General features: G+C 42.5%; 2 protein-coding genes across 3 annotated transcripts in view; both read right to left on the bottom strand.

Annotated features, from left to right (window-relative positions):
- Nucleotides 1-19,811, bottom strand: part of RPL24 (ribosomal protein L24) — a 304,494-nt gene that overhangs the window by 277,051 nt on the left and 7,632 nt on the right. The window lies entirely within an intron of this gene.
- Nucleotides 3,441-19,629, bottom strand: ZBTB11 (zinc finger and BTB domain containing 11). 2 transcript variants are annotated; one of them, XM_052664937.1, is made up of 11 exons: nucleotides 19,053-19,629; nucleotides 16,692-16,927; nucleotides 15,816-16,047; nucleotides 14,082-14,899; nucleotides 9,071-9,250; nucleotides 8,355-8,591; nucleotides 7,432-7,576; nucleotides 6,627-6,744; nucleotides 6,174-6,332; nucleotides 5,527-5,702; nucleotides 3,441-4,835 (listed from the first exon to the last, which is right to left on the bottom strand). In XM_052664937.1, exons 1-11 carry the CDS (start codon nucleotides 19,360-19,362, stop codon nucleotides 4,309-4,311), a joined length of 3,138 nt encoding a protein of 1,045 aa, XP_052520897.1. In that variant the 5' UTR covers nucleotides 19,363-19,629; the 3' UTR covers nucleotides 3,441-4,308. The 2 variants fall into 2 exon arrangements, with proteins under 2 accessions (XP_052520897.1, XP_052520903.1); XM_052664943.1 differs by lacking the exon at nucleotides 19,053-19,629 and adding an exon at nucleotides 17,132-17,150.

Below are 19,811 nucleotides of genomic sequence, written 5' to 3' on the forward strand. Positions count from 1 at the left end.
TGCCCAAGTCCTAGTGTTTCCATTAGGGAGCAGGATAAACAAAACCAACAAATGAATCCCGACAAAACAACCTCCCCAGGAACAAAACAACAACAAAGCTGGCTCTTCTGTAACACCAGCATTGCCTTAAGTTGCTAGCAGTAACGAGAAGGCAGCTGTACGACTAATGTCCTTCAGCCAGGAGTGATGCTGGAGAGCTTCCCAGCCCAGAATAGGAGTGAAGCCATAAGTGCCACATGATGCTTCCTCCTAGGTAGCAGTGTTAAACACAGGCACAGTATACATTTATACAGTGCTTGTGCTCTAGTCTGCCCGTGTCCTAACACTTCATTTAGGAATGCACTGGTTTTCCTATCCTTGTACAAGTTTATTTAACTTCAGCAAAAGTTGAACATAGGTGATAAATGAACAATATGGAACAGCTTCCTAGGTGTATGGATGAGGGCTGATCCAAAAGTAATGCCTCCTATGTTGTTATGGTGGCCCACAATGTCAGAAGCAGATGGTGGTATGGCAGTAGGGTGGGACCTTCCCACCAATATTCTCTTCCATGTTGCTGTGACAGATGGCAGTAGAGGGGAGTCTGACAGAATGACAGCTGACACAGGAGTGTGTTTGAAGCAAAACTGAATTCCTCCATGCAGAAAAAACAGCACCCATGGACATCCATCAGCACTTGCTGGACATTGATGGAAACCAAACAGTGGATGTGAGCACAGTGAGGCAGTGGGTGGTACATTTCAGCAGTGGCAACAGCAGCGTGAAAGATGAGCTGTGTTCTGGATGGCCATGCACAGCTGTCATACCACAAAGTATTTTCAGTCATCTCCACACAAACGAGCAGATTACAACCAGGGAACTGTGCATGGAGCTGAATGTCAGCTTCAATGCATTGGAACAATGTTGAAATGTCACAAAGCCCCTGCCAGGTAGGTCTCAAAAATGCTCACATAGGAACATAAAGAACAGAAAGAAAGCTGAAGATGACCATTTCCTGGATCCCATCATTACAGGTAATGAGACATGGCATCAGCACTACAAATCAAACTCAAGAAAGCATTGTGGAGTGGCAACGAGTGAATTCCCCATGAAAGAAGTTCAGTATGCAGCAGTCAGTGAGTACAGTCATTCATTGCCTTTTGAGGTAGGAAAGAGTCCTGGATTTTCTGGAACCACAACCATTAATGCTGACCAAGCTCAGTCAGGTCAGAGAAGATGTCCACCTTTCTCATGCAACACAGTAACACCACGCTTCCATACCAGTTGGAAGACCATGGAGCAAATTGCTTGTCCTCCCACATCCAATGTATAGGTCAGATTTGGCACTTCTGACTTCCATCTGTTCAGGGCAATGAAAGATGGACCACATGGGCAACATTTTCCTATTTTCTAGCAACAGTGCAGTCATAGCAGCCATGAAACACAGTGGGGCACCGCTGCTGGTGCAGATTTTCATGAGTGTGGCTCTTGTTCACTGCTGGTGAAAATGCATAGCTAGTGGTGGTGGCTATGCTGAAAAATGTTTGGTAGCTGAGACTGTGCTCCATCAAAGTGTTACCTGCTTCCTGCATTTGTGGAAGCATTACTTTTGAAGGAACCAATGTAGATGGCAGAATACAGAGAAGGAATAAGTAAGTCAAACCTTTTCCACAGAAAAAAAAGTTGCTTAAGAGAATAATTTCTGACAATACTGGGTTTATTTAATGACAGAAACCGTAACTTTATACATCAAACACTACATAAAAACAGTATAGTTTACAGATCAAATTATGTACAAGAATTTATTACTAGGAATATAAATGGATACATCTTAGGAGCTTTATTTTTTTTAAAAAAAATCAACTTAAATAATATCAACTGCATTATTAGCAGTCTTCAAATAGGCTGTGGGAGAATCTTAAATTAAGAGCTTAAGAAATCTAAAGAAAAACATAAGGCAACTGTACAAACACAGGAACAGCAAAACAGGCATCGACAGCCCCTGCTAACTTCATGCCATTCTGAAAAGGCAAGGCACAGTACGTCAGGAAAGGGATGTCCCAATGTTCAGCTTTGATATTCCTGGCTGAGTTTCCCTTATGAAACAACTTCTCAGGTGGTTTTTCATCTGTTTTTTTGTTGTTTTTTTTTAATGGCAGGCCATCACATCAGTTAAAGCAGGCTCCGAAATTTCTGTTTTTACCATATGCTGGGCAAATAAATTAATGCACCAAAGATTAAAAGATTAAACTGAGGTGCCAATAATATTCTTTGTAAGGTAACACACTAAATATACAAATAATGTTCTAGCGTTATTTACAGCTGTATTTCCTTGACATTTCATCACTTAATACATAATTATTTGTCAGATACAAACACTGGAGTAAGTTTTACAGATTACCTAGCAGTCTATTCTTTTCTCATCATAATGGCAGTAAGAACTGTTAATTTACCTATGTCTTTATAATTTATAGCAGGATGGCTATCTCAAGATTCCTTTACCATACAAAAATTGAAGCGTTATAGCGAGCAGTACTTTTTCCCCAAAGTATTCCTCTTACTTTTACTCAATTGGGCAGCCAGAAAAAGAAAAAACCCCATACTTCTAAAGGCTGCAGGATATATAAACAATGACATTACTTCTCTGCAGGATGACCTTCACCTCTGAAATGGTCATCCACAGATTAACACAAATCCAAGGCAGGAACTTAGATTAACTTAAGAAAAAAAAAGGTCAACACTGCTCATCTGCATGCTTGTAAAATAGAAAAAGAACAGTGTGCTGTAGCTTCATAAGCAGATGCTCATAGTTAAATGTGATGAGGTAAAAATACTCTTTCAAATGAAGTGGTTACTTTATCATGGATTCTGCAATGCTCCTCAATGGATCTTTTTCATGGATACAGAGATACACACATCTAACTTCATTTACCAATTGCACTCGACAGTGTTCCAGGCTTCCATGGGTACGCTGCTGCTGCTGCCAAAATTGGAAAGCATTTGACAATGCTAGAGGGACTAATTTAAAGAACACAGTTCTGACTGTTCAAATACATCCCATCATCTCCAATCAGACACATTTGTTGTTTAAAAAGAACTTAAAAAATGAAAGAACCCACACCTTGAGATGCATACAGTACATAGTACTAAATCACAGACATTTCAACTAGGGGCCAAGCATTGCTGTGAGTCAAGCTTTCTAGTACGAAAACCTAGTAAGAATTTTTCAATCCACATAGTATAACACTAGGAAATTAGCTTGCCCTAGCATTTGTTACAGCAGCAGCAATAAAATCACCAGTCTCCAGAAGACATTTAAGACCAATTTATTACATGATACTGAGATACTCGTAATTCTCTACCCTGATACTGCTGTGTCCCCCATTTGGGAATTGTCAGAGCTCCTCCCATCAGCAAGAGACCAAATCAGATCATAAGTAGCAGGACTCCTTCTGTACAAAAATATGCCCATTACATCCCTTTCACTTACAACTTTCTGTATCAAATTTAATGCAGAAATATATCTGTCACTGAGTTACCCGCTTTGGATACACAGAATAACAGTTCCTTTACACATCTCAACATTATTCACCTAAACATAATAGAGGATGAGGTGTAAGCTCCTCACTTAAAAGATGAAAGGCAGTTTACCGTAGAGTAATATCTCTGAAATGAGCTGTCTTCCAGTGAATTTGTTTTCCTCATCTCAGAGTACCACACCCTCAGACATCAGAGCAGTCGTGCCCATTAGTTTTTTTGGAACCTTGGACCTGCTGCCCACTGACTTGGAATATAAATAACTCCTGCAAAACTGGGATTCACTGATTGCAGATGTCACAACTGCCAAAAGACAAAAGCCTCAGATTTTCTTTAAGTCACACACAAAGCACAGCTGAAGCATTTCATCATTGCCTTGTTTCGGGCAAGAGAGGGAACCCAACTCTGGCAATTTGCTGACAAACTTGATGAAATGCACATTAAACACAAGTTATCAATTACTGTATGTTTCTAGGTTTTAGTGCAGCTTCTTTGTACATGTGTTTAAATTTACAGCACGATACTTACCCAGGAAATATTATCAGTCCAACTTTTTTTTTTTAAAAAAAAAGACCAGTACAGACATCTCTGCCTTCAAAGTATTGGCCTAAACTGAAGCATTTAAACTTTTTCTCTGTAGCACACAGTGCAATATTTCATAGCCAAGAAATTCAGTATAGGGGATTAACTGTTTGAGAACAGGTGTCACCGTAAGTCTTGAATACCCAGCTAAAGCCTGGCTGCCCCACATGGTAAGACTTTGGCCCCCTCGCTCTCTCTTACAGGCTCTACTCACTCTGTCTCCGTAACATGGGCTACTTCTACTTCTACAGTTTCCATGGCCTGAGTAACTTCAGCCATTTTCTGTCCTTGCTGCTGTGCAAGTACATAATTTACCACCTGCATGATGCTTTGGTCAGAAAGAGTAGAGACTGACGAGCATTGCTCAGTAGTTGCAACTGCTTCGATTGCTTCAAGCGTGTCTCCAGTCACCACCACAGTTTCGATCTCCTCACCACCAACACTAATCTCAGTTTCTTGTTCCTGCATGTCTGCTGCTAAAATGCTGATGGCGTGCTCCACCTGCGTTCCCTGGTTATGAAACTGAAGAGTATCTTTTTCCAGCATTATTTTACAGGGCACGTAGTCCCTGTGAAACTTGGTCATATGCTTTCTTAGCGTCCGGGCATCGATGTAAGCTTCGTTGCAAACCGGGCAGACATACGGTCGTTCTCCAGTGTGCGTCCTCACGTGGCGCTTCAGGGAGCGTGCATCAGCCCACGCGACTCCGCAAGTGAGGCATTCAAATGGCTTCACACCTGCTCTCAAAAGCAAAGCAAAGCTGTCTCAGCCTTTGTAAAACAGTGAGAAATGACAGAAATCTGAGAAGCACAACTTTTTCTGTACAAGAACAGGATCTCGCTTACCCCTTCGGTAATGCAGTATAATGCAAGGACCAGACATTAAGATTTAAGATGGCTTCTTAAGATGGCTTCTAAGGCCATCTACAGCTTTTTTCTTCCTCCCTCACTCTGCATACATTGAAATACTGCATGGGATGTGAAGTTTTTATAATCTTGTAATAAATCAGGAAGGTGACCAATTTCCAGTGATTCCTTTTCTAAATTCAAGCCAACAGTTCTCTCGACTTAGAAATGTTTTGTTAACTGCGTGCCATTCCGAACTACTACATACAAACCTTTGCCAGATACACTGCTTTTTATCATTTCTAAAAGAAATAAAGGATTCCTTTTCCATTAAAGCTTCAGAAAGACAAATTAGTTCTGTCCCCATGCTACCATAGTTTTAGAAAGATCCCAACAGCCACTTCTGGGAATCACTGCAAGCAAGTTAACTAATTAGGACAAGCATAAAACTAACTGGCCAATCTATAAGAATTTCTGTGTCTCCTGCATCACAGGACAGACAGATTCAGTGAAAACCCAAGATAATCTCTTTGAAACATTTTTAGGGGCTGGGGAATGTGCTGACTGCCTGCTTTCCACATACCTTGATGATTGTTCATGTGTCTCCTATACTCCCGGAGCTGTGTGAATTTTCTTCCACAATGCTCACAGACTCGTTCCAGGTTTTGTTTTGCTCTTCCTTTTTTCCCATGCGTGGCTTTCTTCACATGTCTTCTGTACAAAGCCTTCTCATAAAATTCTTTACCACACACATTACACCTAGAACGTGTTAAATAGGAGATCTGTCAGAGCCATTATCCTATGCTTCTCTTAAGTTGCTTGAACAAAAACTGAACTTTAATTAATGTAGGTAAAGTTTAATGGGAATGCTGCTTCCTATGACAGGTAATTCCATAATTAAAAATGTGAAAGCCATATTTTCTCCTATTCACAGCCACAAAGCTTCCACTTCCCGCTCCAGAGCAGCAAGATCACATACAAAGCATTTCTAAACTAAACACATTTATCCTCTTATGACTTCTTATGTATTAGCCCCAGGGTTGTGCCAGCAAATTACCAGTTTGACCAGCTGATTTGAAATCATCCATCCATTCCCAAAAACTCAAGGCTCCAGTCAAGGACAAACAATTAGCACTTTTACCACAGACTAGACAGTTCCTTCTGAACTAATTTAGGGCTGTGGAACTGTATAATCTCGTGTATATTTCAGTTAAGTACATTTCTTCTTACCTATAAGGGTCTGTGACAGAGTGAGACTTTACATGAGAATACCAATCTTTCTTCCAACTGTAACATTTTCCACAGAACTGGCACTGAAATGGCTTCACATCTAAATGTTTATTCATATGCTGACGGAGATCTCTAGCTTCATAGAAACTCTTTTCACACCTGTAGAAGTAAAGGTCTTAGCATTGCAATGTAGGGTCATCAATACTGATACAACATTTGCTCAACGTACTGTATGGTGTATACAACAACATTACAACATGATTGCACGAGACTAGTTAAAAAACGTTTTCTCTCACCAAAATATGTATTAACAAAAGCCTTTTTTTCAATTTTTCTTTTTAAATTATTATTATTTAGCACTTTACAAGTCCTATTGCAGGCAAACAAACAGCTGTGTTTCAAACAGGAACTGCTTTTAATCTTAATAAAAAACACCACCACGGAACAACTTACTGGGTACACTGATATCCACGAACTTCAGGCTTTGGTTGGTGTTTCTTTATGTGTTTACTGAGTCCCGATGCCCTATGGAAAGATTTTCCACAGATGGTGCAAAGATACTTGGATTCTCCTGACAAAAACAAAACCAGGCATGTTACAAAGACAAGCCTCCATCTCTCTGGAATGCTTTGTGAAAGCATTATTTTCTTCTCCTGGAATTTATCTGAAGGGATGAGAACACCTACAGGTTGCAGACCATACAAATAACACATTGTTTTCCTCTTTCATGGCATAAGATGTAAGGTATTTAAAAGTAGGAATAAGAACTGAAGCATATTTCTCATACTGACTAAAAATATCTGTCTTTTACTGAAAAAATTTAGAAGACCAGCAGATAGTATCTTCTTTCTTAATGAATGTTTAATTAGTACAGAAAATCTTGTAAAACATACATGGATTCTGAAGAAATTTAACTTAGCAAGTTGTCCTCTGAAAGTACAGACCAAAAGTGTACACAGTGCTCCAAAATATTCCATCCCCTTGTCTGTCTCTGTTGAACAGATATAATATAGGCATAAACAACAAAAACATAGCAACAGACTAAACGTGACTCCTTGTTCTCATATACAGTATTTGCTTATTAACCTTCAGCTATAGTGATATATGCAAGATGATTGCTTACCTCTAAGTCAACAGGTTGACCAAAGGGAAGAACTAATTATTTCCAACAGTACCTTTCACACCGAAGAGCAATGTTAGCGTTCACCAGCACACAAAAGCCATCCAAAGTGAAAGGCTCCTCTTCCTTCTCACTTACCAGTATGAATGCTCACATGTTCTTGAAGGCTTCTTTTTGTGACAAAGGACTTCTCACACAAATCACACTTAAATTGTTTCTGTACTTCGTGAAGAGCTAAGTGCATTTTTAATCCATGCTTATATGTAAAGGTCTTTCCACAAACCTGAAAAGAAATCCAGATCCAAAAACAAATAAAACTCAATACTTAAAACACAGCTGCTTTGAAAAGCTGTTATCTTCAAACAGAAAAAACTTATGGATTTCTTAGGAACTAGGATGACCAAGTTTGCAATATCTCACATGTAGCAAAACAAGTCTGTTAAAAACAGGAACGCTCAAGCGAATACATATTCTAGACTGAGAACATTAATTTTCAAGATCCCATATCTAGTTCAATTCTACTTCTCAGTTTTGAACTACAAGAAATATCATCAGGAATGTAACAGTATTTTCTCCGTTCTGTAATGATCAGAGGGCTGGAGCACCTCTCCTATGAGGAAAGGTTGAAGGAACTGGGATTGTTTAGCTTGGAAAAGGGAAGGCTCTGGGGAGACCTCACTGTGATCTTCCAGTACTTGAAGGGAGCGTATAAACAGGAGGTGGAACAACTGTTTACAAGGGCAAGTATCAAAAGGACAAGGCAGAATGGTCTTAAAGTGAGACAGGGGAGGTTTAGGTTAGATATCGGGAGGAAGTTTTACCCACAGAGGTGGTGACGCACTGAACAGGTTGCCCAAGGAGGCTGTGGATGCCCCATCCCTGGAGGCATTCAAGGCCAGGCTGGATGTGGCTCTGGGCAGCCTGGGCTGCTGGTTGGCGACCCTGCACATAGCAGGGGGTTGAAACCAGATGATCACTGTGGATCTTTTCAACCCAAGCCATTCTACGATTAATCTATTTTTCAGAACAGAGAGTCAATACTAAAATATTTTTCTCTTTACCTTGCAAGCATGTGGTTTTACACCAGTGTGTTTGAGCATATGTATCCTGAGAGAATAGAGCTTAGGCAGAGTTCTCCCACATATATCACATATGAACTCGCGCTTAGTTCTCCCTTTCACTGAGGACACGCCTGTCTCTTCCACACCATCAGCTGCAGCATTCACCTCAGTCTTGCGCGTGTGTCGGACAAGATGGGCTCGCAGGGAGGCACCATACTGGAATTCTTTTTTACACAACTGAAAAAGAAAACATTACAACTTTACTTTGCTTTAACATTTAAAATTAATTTCAAAAAAGCTAGAGCGAGGATTTTAAGAGCAGTAATCTGATCAGGTAGGTCTACAGCTTGACTCCTATAGACATTTTATCTCTGGTTAATTAAATGTTGAATTTCATAGCTAAGTGAAGAAGTGCTGATAGCTTCCCAGTAACGCTCCAACTTGCAAGCTAATCTGAATATAGTTGCAGATGTACTGATATGGCAAGGAGGAAAACCCACCCCAGCACTACGAACAACAGTGTGCCTGAGAGCATCATGTGACATGGGAGCATGTCCATGTGGCTGCACTGAATTCTACCTATTCAGATCAAGGCTCCATCTGCCTCTAACATCTATGAGGAAAACAAAAGCACATACTGAAAGAGACAAGAAAAATAATTATGAATGTTATTACTGAATGACTTTTAATAGCAAGGTTACGGACAAAGAACTTACTGGGCACTTGTAGTCTTTAGACCTTTCATGCTTCAGTGTGTGCATGATGAGTGCATAGCGTCGCTGGAACACCATTCCACACTCAGTGCATTTGTGCTGAGCTTCTACTTCATTATTTTCTGTGGTCTCTCTTTTGGGCTGTTTCATTTTTTTCCCTCTCTGAACCAGCTTCATGGCAACCTACATCAGGAAAGCATAACCTGTGAATGAACTTTATTACAGTACAATTCATACTTCTTCTGAAAGTCAGCACTAAAGCTTATTTTTTTTTGTCACTGTAACATCAACCAGTCTTGCTTAGTTTACGCTTATAGGGCATCACTATCCAGTAGTTTTCTGTTTACAGCTATTGTGATTTTAAAACAGGACCATTTTTCCCTACTGTGATCTGATTATAATTAATTGACTCCAGAGACAACTAATCCTTCAGCCCTAAGTAACTAAGTAACCTAGCTTGGTTAAGCGCAAACTAAGGGACACACAGAGAGGAACCACGAATGCTTCCCATCATAACTTCTACCAAATGTTTCCAACTATTTCTTTAAATCCAACATCCCCTTTCAGGATTTATTTCAGAAGTCATCAAATTACAGAAAAAAAAAACTGGCTTCAATCATTCTTACCAGCTAATGAGAAGAGTTAGTCACAACCTGTAAATAAATTTACAATATTTAAGCAAAGTTACTTCCAGTTAAGAGTGTTCTAACTTTCTTGTTAGGCAGTACTGGTAGATGATCAGTAAGAGCTTCGAAAATTCATGCTTTATCCCTGACATCTCCATGCCAACTGCAATTATTACAAGTATTTTTTGCTGTAATTTCTCTGTCATGTTATTCTCCCAGTATCAAAATTGGGACCTCAGGAAGGAATGGTTCTTTGCTAACCCTCATAAAACATCCAGCACCGTGTGGGGAGTTGAGCACAAAACAAAACAAATGCAAAACTATGAAATCGATTATGAAAGCAGAAACCCATTTTTGACTCAAATTAAATAAATTTGAACAATTATTTAAAACATTCCTCTGTCAAGGGCAGGAACTTAAAATCTTCAAGTAAGTTAAGCAAAGCTTCTCCTGAAATTATCTTCAAGATAATGCCCCTCCAAAAACAGAAAAAACCCCAAAGTCACAAATATAGCACTTGTTATATTTTGACTGTCCTAGTTTCAGTACTTGGCTTTAACTTCTTAACCTGTTAACAGAGGCTAATGCTACCATCTGCTAGGATAACAATAACAAATTACACATCTGAGCCTGGGACTGGTACATCTACCATGGAAGGACTTCACAAACACTGGAAAGATGTAACATGCAGTGAAGTGGAATGAATAAAGCAAAGCTTACTCATCAGGGGTGGGACAGAGAAGCTGCCAGACCTTGTACATCCCACAGGCTACTACCCACTGCTGCCATTTCACATATGCTAAGGGAATAGCATTGCAATTGGTACATCAGCCTCAACAGGAGCCCAACTCAAATGCCTGTACACTAATACACGAAGTGTGGGGAACAAGCAGGGAGTTGCAGACACGTGTGTACCTACAGGGCTATGATGTCATTGGCATCACTGAGATATGGTGGGATGTCTCCCATGACTGGGAGGAATTGCTCAGTATAAACTCTTCATGAAAGACTGGCAGGGTAGAATGGGAGGGGGTGCTTCCACATCAACAACCAGCTGGAGTCCATGGAACTCCACCTAGGGACAGAGAAGGAGCTGACAGAGCTTATGGGTTAGGGTTAAGGAAAGGCAGGGGGAAGAGACATTGTAGTGGAGGTCTGCTACAGGCCACTCAATGAGGAAGACCAAAGTGGATGAGGCCCCCTGTAAACAGATAGGAGTAGCTTCACATTCACAAAACATGGTCCTCATGGGAGACTTCAACCACCCCAGTATCTGTTGGAGAGACAATACAGCAGGGCACCAGACATCAAAGAGGTTCCTGGAATGTGTTGATAACTTCCAAGTGATACTACAAGAACCCACAAGAAAAGGTGCTATGCTGGACCTTGTCCTCACCAATGTGGAAGGGCTGGTGAGTAACATTAAGCTCAAGGGCAGCCCTAGACTGCAGTGACCACGAAATGGTAGAGTTCAAGATCCTCAGAGCAACAAAGATGATGTGCAGCAAGCTTGCTACTCTGGACCTCAGGAGAGCAAACTTTGAACTCTTCAGGGAAGTGATTGGCAGGGTGACATGGGATAAAGCCCTAGAGGGAAGAGGGGCACGAGAAAGCTGGTCAGTATTTAAGGACCAACTCCTCCAAGCTTAGAAGCAATGCATCCTGAGAAAAAAGAAGGCAAGCAAGAATGCCAAAAGGCCTCCATGCATCAACAAAAAGCTTCTGGACTTAATTAAGCACAAAAAGAAAGCCTATAGGGAGTGGAAGCAGGAATGAATTACCTGGGAGGACTAGAAAGACTTTGTCCAGGGATCAGGTTAGAAAAGCTAATGCCCAGATAGAATTAAATCTAGCCATGGGCAGAAAGAGGAACAAGAGAAATTCTACATATCACATATATCAGTGATAAAAGAAGCTCAGGGAAGATGCAGGCCCTCTCCAGAAGGAAACTAGAGACCTGGTCATGGGTGATATGGAGAAAACTGAGGTGTTCAAAGACTTTTTTGCCTCAGTCTTCACCAGCAAGGGCTCTAGCCATACGACCCAAGCTGCAGAAAGCAGAGGGAAGGACTAGGAGAAGGAAGATCTGCTTGCGTAAGTGAACATCAGGTTCGAGACCATCTAAAGAACCTGAAGGTGCTTTGGCAGGGGAGTTGGACTCGATGATCTCTGGAGGCCCCTTCCAACCCCTACAATTCTGTGATTCTGTGAAATTCACAGGACCTACTGAGATCCTTCCATTGGTTCTAAGGAAATCAACAGATGAAGTTGCTAAGCCACTATCCATCATATTTGAAAGATCATGGCAGTCTGGTGAAGTCCCCACTGACTGAAAAAGGGGAAACATAACCCCCATTTTCAAGAAGGGAAAAAAAAAAAGATTCAGGGAATTTTAGGCCAGTCATCTCACCTCCATGCCTGGCAAGATCATGGAGCAGATCCTACTGAAGGCCCTACTAAGGCACATGGAAAATAAAGACAAAGTGATTGGTGGTAACCAACATGGCTTCACCAAGGGTAAGTCATGCTTAACTTGGTGGCCTTTTATGATGGATTTACCGCATCAGTGGATAAAGGAAGGGCAACCGACATCATCTACCTGGACTTGTGCAAAGCATTTGGCACTGACATACATGACATCCTCATAACAAAACTGGAGAAAAATGGATTTGATGGATGAATCATTTGCTGGATAAGGAATTGGCTGGATTGACATACTCCAAAGTTACAGTCAATGGCTCAGTGTCCAATTGGAGACCAGTGACAAGTGGTGTACCTCAGGAATCAGTAATGGAACCAGTGTGATTTAACATCTTAGTAGGCAATGTGCACAGTGGGATCAAGTGCACCCTTGGCAAGTTTGCATACAACACCAAGCTGAGTGGTGCAGTTGACACACCAGAGGGAAGGAATGCCATCCTGAGGAACCTGGACAGGCTTGAGAAGTGGGCCCATGCCAACTTTGCAAAGTTCAGTAAGGCCAAGTGGAAGGTCCTGCACCTGGGTCAGGGCAATCACAACCAAAGATACAGACTGGGTGGGGAATGGCTTGAAAGCAGCCCTGAGAAGGATTTGGGGGTGTCAGTTGATGAGCGACTCAACACGAGCCAGCAATGTGTGCTTGCAGCCCAGAAAGCCAAGTGTACCCTGGGCTGCATCAAGAGGAGTTTGAAGGAGGTGATAACGCCCCTCTACTCTGTTCTTGTGAGACCCCACCTGGAGTTCTCTATCCAGTTCTGGGACACCCAGCACAAGAAGGACATTGAGCTGTTAGGGAGTATGTCCAAAGTAGGGCCATGGAAATGATCAGAGGACAGGCTGGGAGAACTGGGGCTCTTCAAGCTAGTGAAGGCTCTGGGGGGGGGACTTACAGCAGCCTTCCAGTACCTGAGGGGGGCCTACAGGAAAGCTGAGGAGGGACTTTTTATAAGGGCAGGTAGCACAGGATGAGGGAAAATGGTTTTAAACTGGGAGAGGGTAGATTTAGACTAGGTATCAGGAAGAAATTCTTTGCTGTGAGGGTGGTGAAAAACCAAAACAAGTTGCACGGTGAGGTTGTGGATGCCCCCTTCCTGGAAGTATTCAAGGCCGTGCTGGATGGGGCTTTAAGCAACCTGGTTTAGTGGGAGGTGTCCCTGCCTATAGTAGAAGGGTGGAACTAGATGATCCTAAAGGTCCTTTCCAATCCAAACCATTATATGATTCTAGGCTACTCTCTCAATAAAAAACCCCTAATACTCACTGAGATCAATGTCACATAACCATGTACACCAAAAGCAGAAAAGGTTCCTGATCGGGACAGAATAAGACCCTTGTTTCATTAAAAGAAAAAAAATATATATATTCAGCTACTAAGCATTTACTGTGTCTGAGTGCTTGTTTATTAATATCACTACTCCTTTTTTCATTACATTAACCAGTCCCAATCTAAAGGTAGCAGCGATGGATCATTGTAATTTACGACTGGCTACTTAGGATGTGAGTCTTAACAGATGTAGGCCTGACTTCAGTAATGGATCTATATATCTACATATTTGTCTATCACTGACGTATACATGTGCCACCTAAGAAATAAATCTGCAGGTCATTAAGAGTTTTAGGAAGTAGATACACCTTCCGTCCAACCATAGGAAGCTATGAAGGTGATACTCAAGGTAGGCTAAGAATAGCAAGCATTCTAAAAATCTCCAATCTGGAAACAGTTTTGATACTCCCCCCCAACAACGGCCACATATTAAGTTACTTCAGTTTGCAGTAATGTTGATTTCTCAATAAAAAAAAAAAAAAACACTTAAAACATTTGCCAGACAGTGCTTGGAAATGAGAAACAGTCTTTTCAAATTGATTTGGAAACAAACGACCACAAACAGGCCGAAACAGAAGAATACCTGCTGTATTGCAGATTTAGGATTTGTCTTTCTGTTCTGCAGTTTCTTCTCGATTCCTTTATGCAACCTGATGTATCCACCTTCACTAACAGACCGCTGCCGAAGCTTACTCTTGTAAGTGTCATCCTGGCTGGAAGCCAAGCTTTCCGGTGGCGAGGCCGAAAGGCTCTGTTCTCCACTTTGCCTGCCATGCTTTTCCTTGAGCATTTCTGAGGAGTCTTCAGAAACAGTCTCTGCGTTTACTTTACAATTCTCATCTGTCTCCTTTTCCAATGCACTTTCTGTATCCATGGCTTCCAGAACTGATGGCTCAGGCTGCCTGGCAGACATAGGGCTATTTGAAACACTCTCTACCATCTGCATTTTGACACCATTTTCAATTGCTTCAGATTGCTCCACAGGCTTTGAAAGATCATCAGGACAGGCCTCCACAGGCCCTGGGGGTGGGACGCCAGGCTGGGATTTTGCTTTTTCCTCTGGCTCAACAGAAGAAGGAGCTCCATTCACAGTTGCTGTTACTTCACTGGCCGCCAGCTCTACTGGCAGTGGCTGCTCAACACTGTCCACAGGAGCCATCTCAACTGCAGTCTGCTCTGTTAAATTCTGTGTTGATTCTACTGTTTGAATATCTCCCTTTTGGTACACTGTAATTTGTTTCTCTTCCATCTGTTTGTGAACATTCTCACAGATTTCAAGAACCTCTGACATGAGGAGATGCCGGGCAAGCATGGCCAGTTCTGCCATACTACAGAAGTCGAAAGTTAATTCTGAAGTATAAGCAAATTCCAGTAATGGAAGGAAACTTGACTTGCAAAACCCTACCAAGAACAAAACGGAAGATTAGAGCAAACACTGATGACCCCCCAGTTACACCAAAATACCCCATGATAGATACATCAGTTCATCTTTGATATGGTTAAGTCTGACATTTAGAGTGAAACATACCCACACGAAGCCCCTCTACTCAAACCCAAATCACCATCGCTTAAACAAAAACATCCTCCTTATATATTTTGTTCATGGACAGACAACTTTTTCAATAAGCAGAACAGAAGTTGTTTCACAATAAAATTCTTAAGATGATTGTTTGAATATCTTTGAAGCAAATCAATCCTAATTTAAGTATTTCTGAATGCTACAAGTCTTTCTGGACGCTACATTCAGAAAGTAATTAAGAGTTAAGTAACAACTGAAGCTGCAGAAAAATAAGGCTAAAAAGTGGCCAGTGGGGGAAAAAGAAAAAGATCAACAAAAGCTTGCAAAGAAGCATTTGGTATAATTTCCCACAGTTCAATAAATCATACATCTAATATTTGGGTAACCTTCTGGACCATGATATATGTTCATTCATGTCTATTGTTCATGCAAAGACAGAGATGGTTGAGAAACCACCAGGAAATGAATGGAACACATGCAAGTTCTGTACAATATTCTTCATCACTACAAAGCTATTTTTTGAACGTTTATTTTTGGATCAAAGATAGCAAAGATTCTAAGAAATTAGGAGATGGAATTCCATTGTCAATTCAATATGGGAGATCAGATATGCAAAACCAGAGCGATCGCTGAAGCATTAAATGCATACAAAATACTTGGAGATTAAGAGAAGAAAAAAAAAAAAAAGGCAAGATAAAGTATTTGGTTGTCTCGAACACTCAGAAGAGACTAAAGCAAATACTGTATATCTTACTTCATACATAACAATTTCTATCTTTGAAACCCACAACAATTCACCTGACAGATCCACTACAGCTTCATGACTAGTGACAGCTCCCTTCTCAATGAAGAGCTCTCGGAAGTACTCGCTGTTGGCTGCCAAGACAGATTTGTGAGCTTTGTACTCCTCTCCTTCAATCAGCAGAGTCACATCACAGAACTGATTGGAAAGCCTCTGCTGATTCAGCTGGTTTAAGACTGACAGACAATGTTTGGAAGATGACTGCTTCACAAGGCCCTTACTGTCAACCTGCCACAAACAACATTATGAGAACTTCATTACATTTAGACATTACATTCTTTAAGCATTCATACTGAAACACAAAGACAATTATTTGCTGCAACCATAAAAGTAGTTCAAGACTGTATAATCTTACTATCATCCTCTTTCTTTAGGCACAGCAAATCTCACCCTCCTTCGAAACAGTTACAACAAACAGGAAACATAGGAAGACGTATCCAATCAATTCCTTTACTGCATTTTTCAAAGCTGCAACATGAAACTGCTTCTAGATTCAGTAGCCTTTACACGTGTGAACCCCTGCTTACCAGCATCTAAAATTTTACATATAAATATAACATAATTTATTAAGTAACAGATACAAATATCATGAGAATCTTATATGGAATGCTTCACTTATACTTCTGCAGTTCATCTTCCCTCAAGTCTCACAAGCACATACAGAAATTAAAGTCATTTTATTTTCCAAAGGCCACCTACTATCACTAATTTCATGTCACATACACCAGTCACCTGCTTCCACACACTGAATATTTTTGCCAAATCATATGTCATCTTATCGTGACCAGATTATAATAGCAACAGAAAATAGATACACAACTAGAAATGCACTAACATCTTAAATACATTCAGATGTAAACAATGGTACTTACAAATACAAGCTCATGTTTTGCTATTGGCTTCTTCTTCACAGGCTTTGGGGACGCAGCTGGGATTGATGCCGCATTACTCACTTCATCATCTGTTTCATTACTGTCTTCATGAGATTTTACATCCAGTCCGAGCTCTTCCAGCATTTCTGAAGGATCTGACAGAGATCTAGAACGATCTAGCTTTTCTTGGCACTTGCTGCATTCTTTAATGTAATCTTTAACCTGCTTAAGAATACCTAAGGAAAATTAACAGAAGTTAATTAGGTTTGTAATCTTCATGTAATTCACCTTAAAAACATAATTAAAAATGTGATTAGCAAAAATATATGAAATGATTACTTAAGAAAAATTAAGTCAGTTCTCTATCCTTTCTCTTTATACCAGTTCTGTCTATAACACTATTGTATTATTTTTAAGCTAGGAAAAATATTTCAATTTACATATTCATTATAAGAATCCCAAGACAACGAAAGCTGTAAATGGATCCTGCAATTAGTTCCACGCAAATTAGGTCTCCCTTTGTCCTCACTAAAGAGGACAAGAATTTAAAAACTTATGTAAAGGCTCTTGCAAAACTGGGATCAACTGAATTACAGGCAATGACATCGGTATGTATAATTAACACACATTTAAGTCAGCTGCTTAGAATCTAGAAGTTTAAAGAAGCTCTTCCCTCCAGTACTTTATGAGATGTAACCAAGTAATGTTGGATACTCAACAGTTCCTAACCTCAGTGTCACCTTTGAGACATGAAGGCATTCTAGAGTACAGTTTTGAACCCAAACTCATTTTCTCCACAAGGACAGCATAAGAGCCCATAGAACCCATTCCTTTATGCTTCAAAATCTATCACATCCCAGAACCTGGGCTGACACTGCATTAGCCTCATGCTGCTCATACTGTTGTGGAATAGGCCATGTTAGATACGCATTCCTGTTAAGGACTGGCAAAATGCAGACCTCAAGCAACACAAGACATGAAAACACATTTCAGACATGGTTTACGTTTCCTTGATTCCAGCTAAAACCTGGGCAGGACATGAGGTCTCCTATCTGCAGATCCCACTTTTAATACCATTCTCAACCCCGGGCCACATTCCAGCCCATTGGTTCCCAGCTACAGCCCCAGTAGGTCAGCATCAACCTAGGAATGATGAATGAGTGAAAGCTGCTGTGCCCTAATACCAAGAGAGGATCATCGCAGCAAGGAAAGCACTGTCTTCACAGAGAGAAAAAATAAAATGCACAAATTTAAAGCTAGGTGTGAACTTTACCATTCTAAGAGAAATAAGATAAACTATACAAATTAAGCTACTGACAAACAGAAGATAAACTGAAGTCCGTTAAGAATGCATGGATGGATAGGTGCCTAGGATAGCAGCAGATGCCACAACAGTTTGATATTGGGCAGACAACGAGAATCTACACAAAGGCAAGGAGACCATCATTCACAATGCATCTATCAACTTGGAGACTCCAAATCCTTTTTCACATTAAAGACCTTCAACTCAAGAAGATCTGGACTGGAAGAATGGGCTGCAGCTAGAGTATGAAGCCTACAAATCAAGACAGAGAAAACTAAAGTTGCAAGGGCAGATGTTAGGGAAAAATTATCTATTCAGAGCGTAGTGAGGCACTGGTACAGGTTGCCCAGCGAAACTGTGGATTCCCCATCTCTGGAACCATTCAAAGCCCAGATGGATGGGGCACTGGGCCCTGATCTCGTAAGTCATAGCCCTGCCCACAGCTCAATGATCTGTGTCTTCCGAGCTAAGCCACTCTATGATTTGCTTACTGACAGCTGAAAAAAAGCAAAACGAGAGAAGCAGGACGAACAGAAAGCAGGCCCTGGGCAACCGAGAAGCTAGAGATTTGTTTAATGGATACCTCAGATTGAAAGTAGAACACCAGCTCCATAGGGAACACAGATCCCAAGCTGCTGGCTCAGCTGCAAGAAAGCTACGACTGAGAATTATTGATGTTAGCGCAGCACTGTTTCTAACTGCTGTGACATCACTCGGCTCCCAGCTGGGGGTTAGCTCTGTACGTGCAGCTTCTCATTGGAAGGAAACAGGCAAATGTAACGGTGAGTGCAACAACCACACTCAACAGCGATGCTGCTGGCGCATCTAAGACAGCGAGGCCGACATCCTAAAGACCGACCTAAGGCCAACGGAGCCTTGAGAAGCACGAAGCAGGAGCCCTCTCACGACACATCCCCCTCTGAAGGGCAAAGTCTTCCGCTCCCAAAGCGCCAGCCGCGAGGCGGCGGAGCACGCAGGCACTGCCTCTCAGCGTCCCCACGGCGACGAGCACGGCTACGCGCGGCAGCGCCGTCCCTGCGGGTGCCCCCCGCGCTCACCTCGCCACCAGTACTTCTGCGACAGCCCCTGCCAGGTCTGCAGGCGGGTGCGGTGCGCGCCGTCGGGCGCCAGGTGGGCGGCGCGGATGAGGCGGGCGCGGCGCTCGGCCTGCAGCACCACCTCGAGCTCGGCGAAGCGCTGCTGGTCCCGCTGCCGCCGCTGGTAGTAGAGGGTCCCGCCGCGGACCACGTAGCAGGCGGCCGCTTTACGGATCTTCCGCTTGGCGTTGCCTTCCGTGCCCGGCGCGTAGGGCTCCCGCTCGTTGGTGAGGTAGCGGAGGATGGCCAGGTAGCTCTCCTCGCTGGACATGGCGAGATGAGGGGGCTGCGGGGCCGGGCTCCCGCTCCCGGGGCCGGCCGCGTGCGGTGGACCCCGGGAGAGGGGTGCCGAGGGCTGCGGGGATCCGCGTGTGGCGCGGTGGGCGCCGGCCGCCCCCGGGCGTAGCGGGGTGGGGGGGGACGGACAGGCGGCGGGAGCCGGGCCTGAGGGGGAACTGGAGTTTCGCGGCCAGCGGCGGCGGGAGGGAGGGAGAAGCTCGGGCAGCAGCAGCAACGGAAAGACAAAATGGCTGCTGCACAAGAGGAAGCGACGTCAGCAGCCCGCGCGCCGCGGCGGAGCCGGGTGAGTGTGCGCAGGGAAGGGATAGAAAGAGTGCGGCCGCCATCTTAGAGCCGGGCACGGCGCGGGCCGGGCGGAAGGCTGGCGGCGGCCATCTTAGATGTGGGCGAAGGCTTGGCGGGCTGGAGCGGCCCTGACTG

Source organism: Tympanuchus pallidicinctus, unplaced genomic scaffold, assembly GCF_026119805.1.
Source record: "Tympanuchus pallidicinctus isolate F22 unplaced genomic scaffold, pur_lepc_1.0 scaffold10, whole genome shotgun sequence".
NCBI lineage: Eukaryota > Metazoa > Chordata > Aves > Galliformes > Phasianidae > Tympanuchus > Tympanuchus pallidicinctus.

What these genes read in the sequence shown, in the direction of transcription:
- ZBTB11 (XM_052664937.1), bottom strand. Translation starts at nt 19,362, where the DNA reads ATGTCCAGCGAGGAGAGCTACCTGGCCATCCTCCGCTACCTCACCAAC. An exon ending in CTAAAGACTACAAGTGCCCA is followed by an intron (nt 8,592 to 9,070) that starts GTAAGTTCTTTG and finishes TTTCTTTTTCAG; the next exon opens with TTGTGTAAAAAAGAATTCCA. An exon ending in ACATGTGAGCATTCATACTG is followed by an intron (nt 6,745 to 7,431) that starts GTAAGTGAGAAG and finishes TGTTTTTGTCAG; the next exon opens with GAGAATCCAAGTATCTTTGC.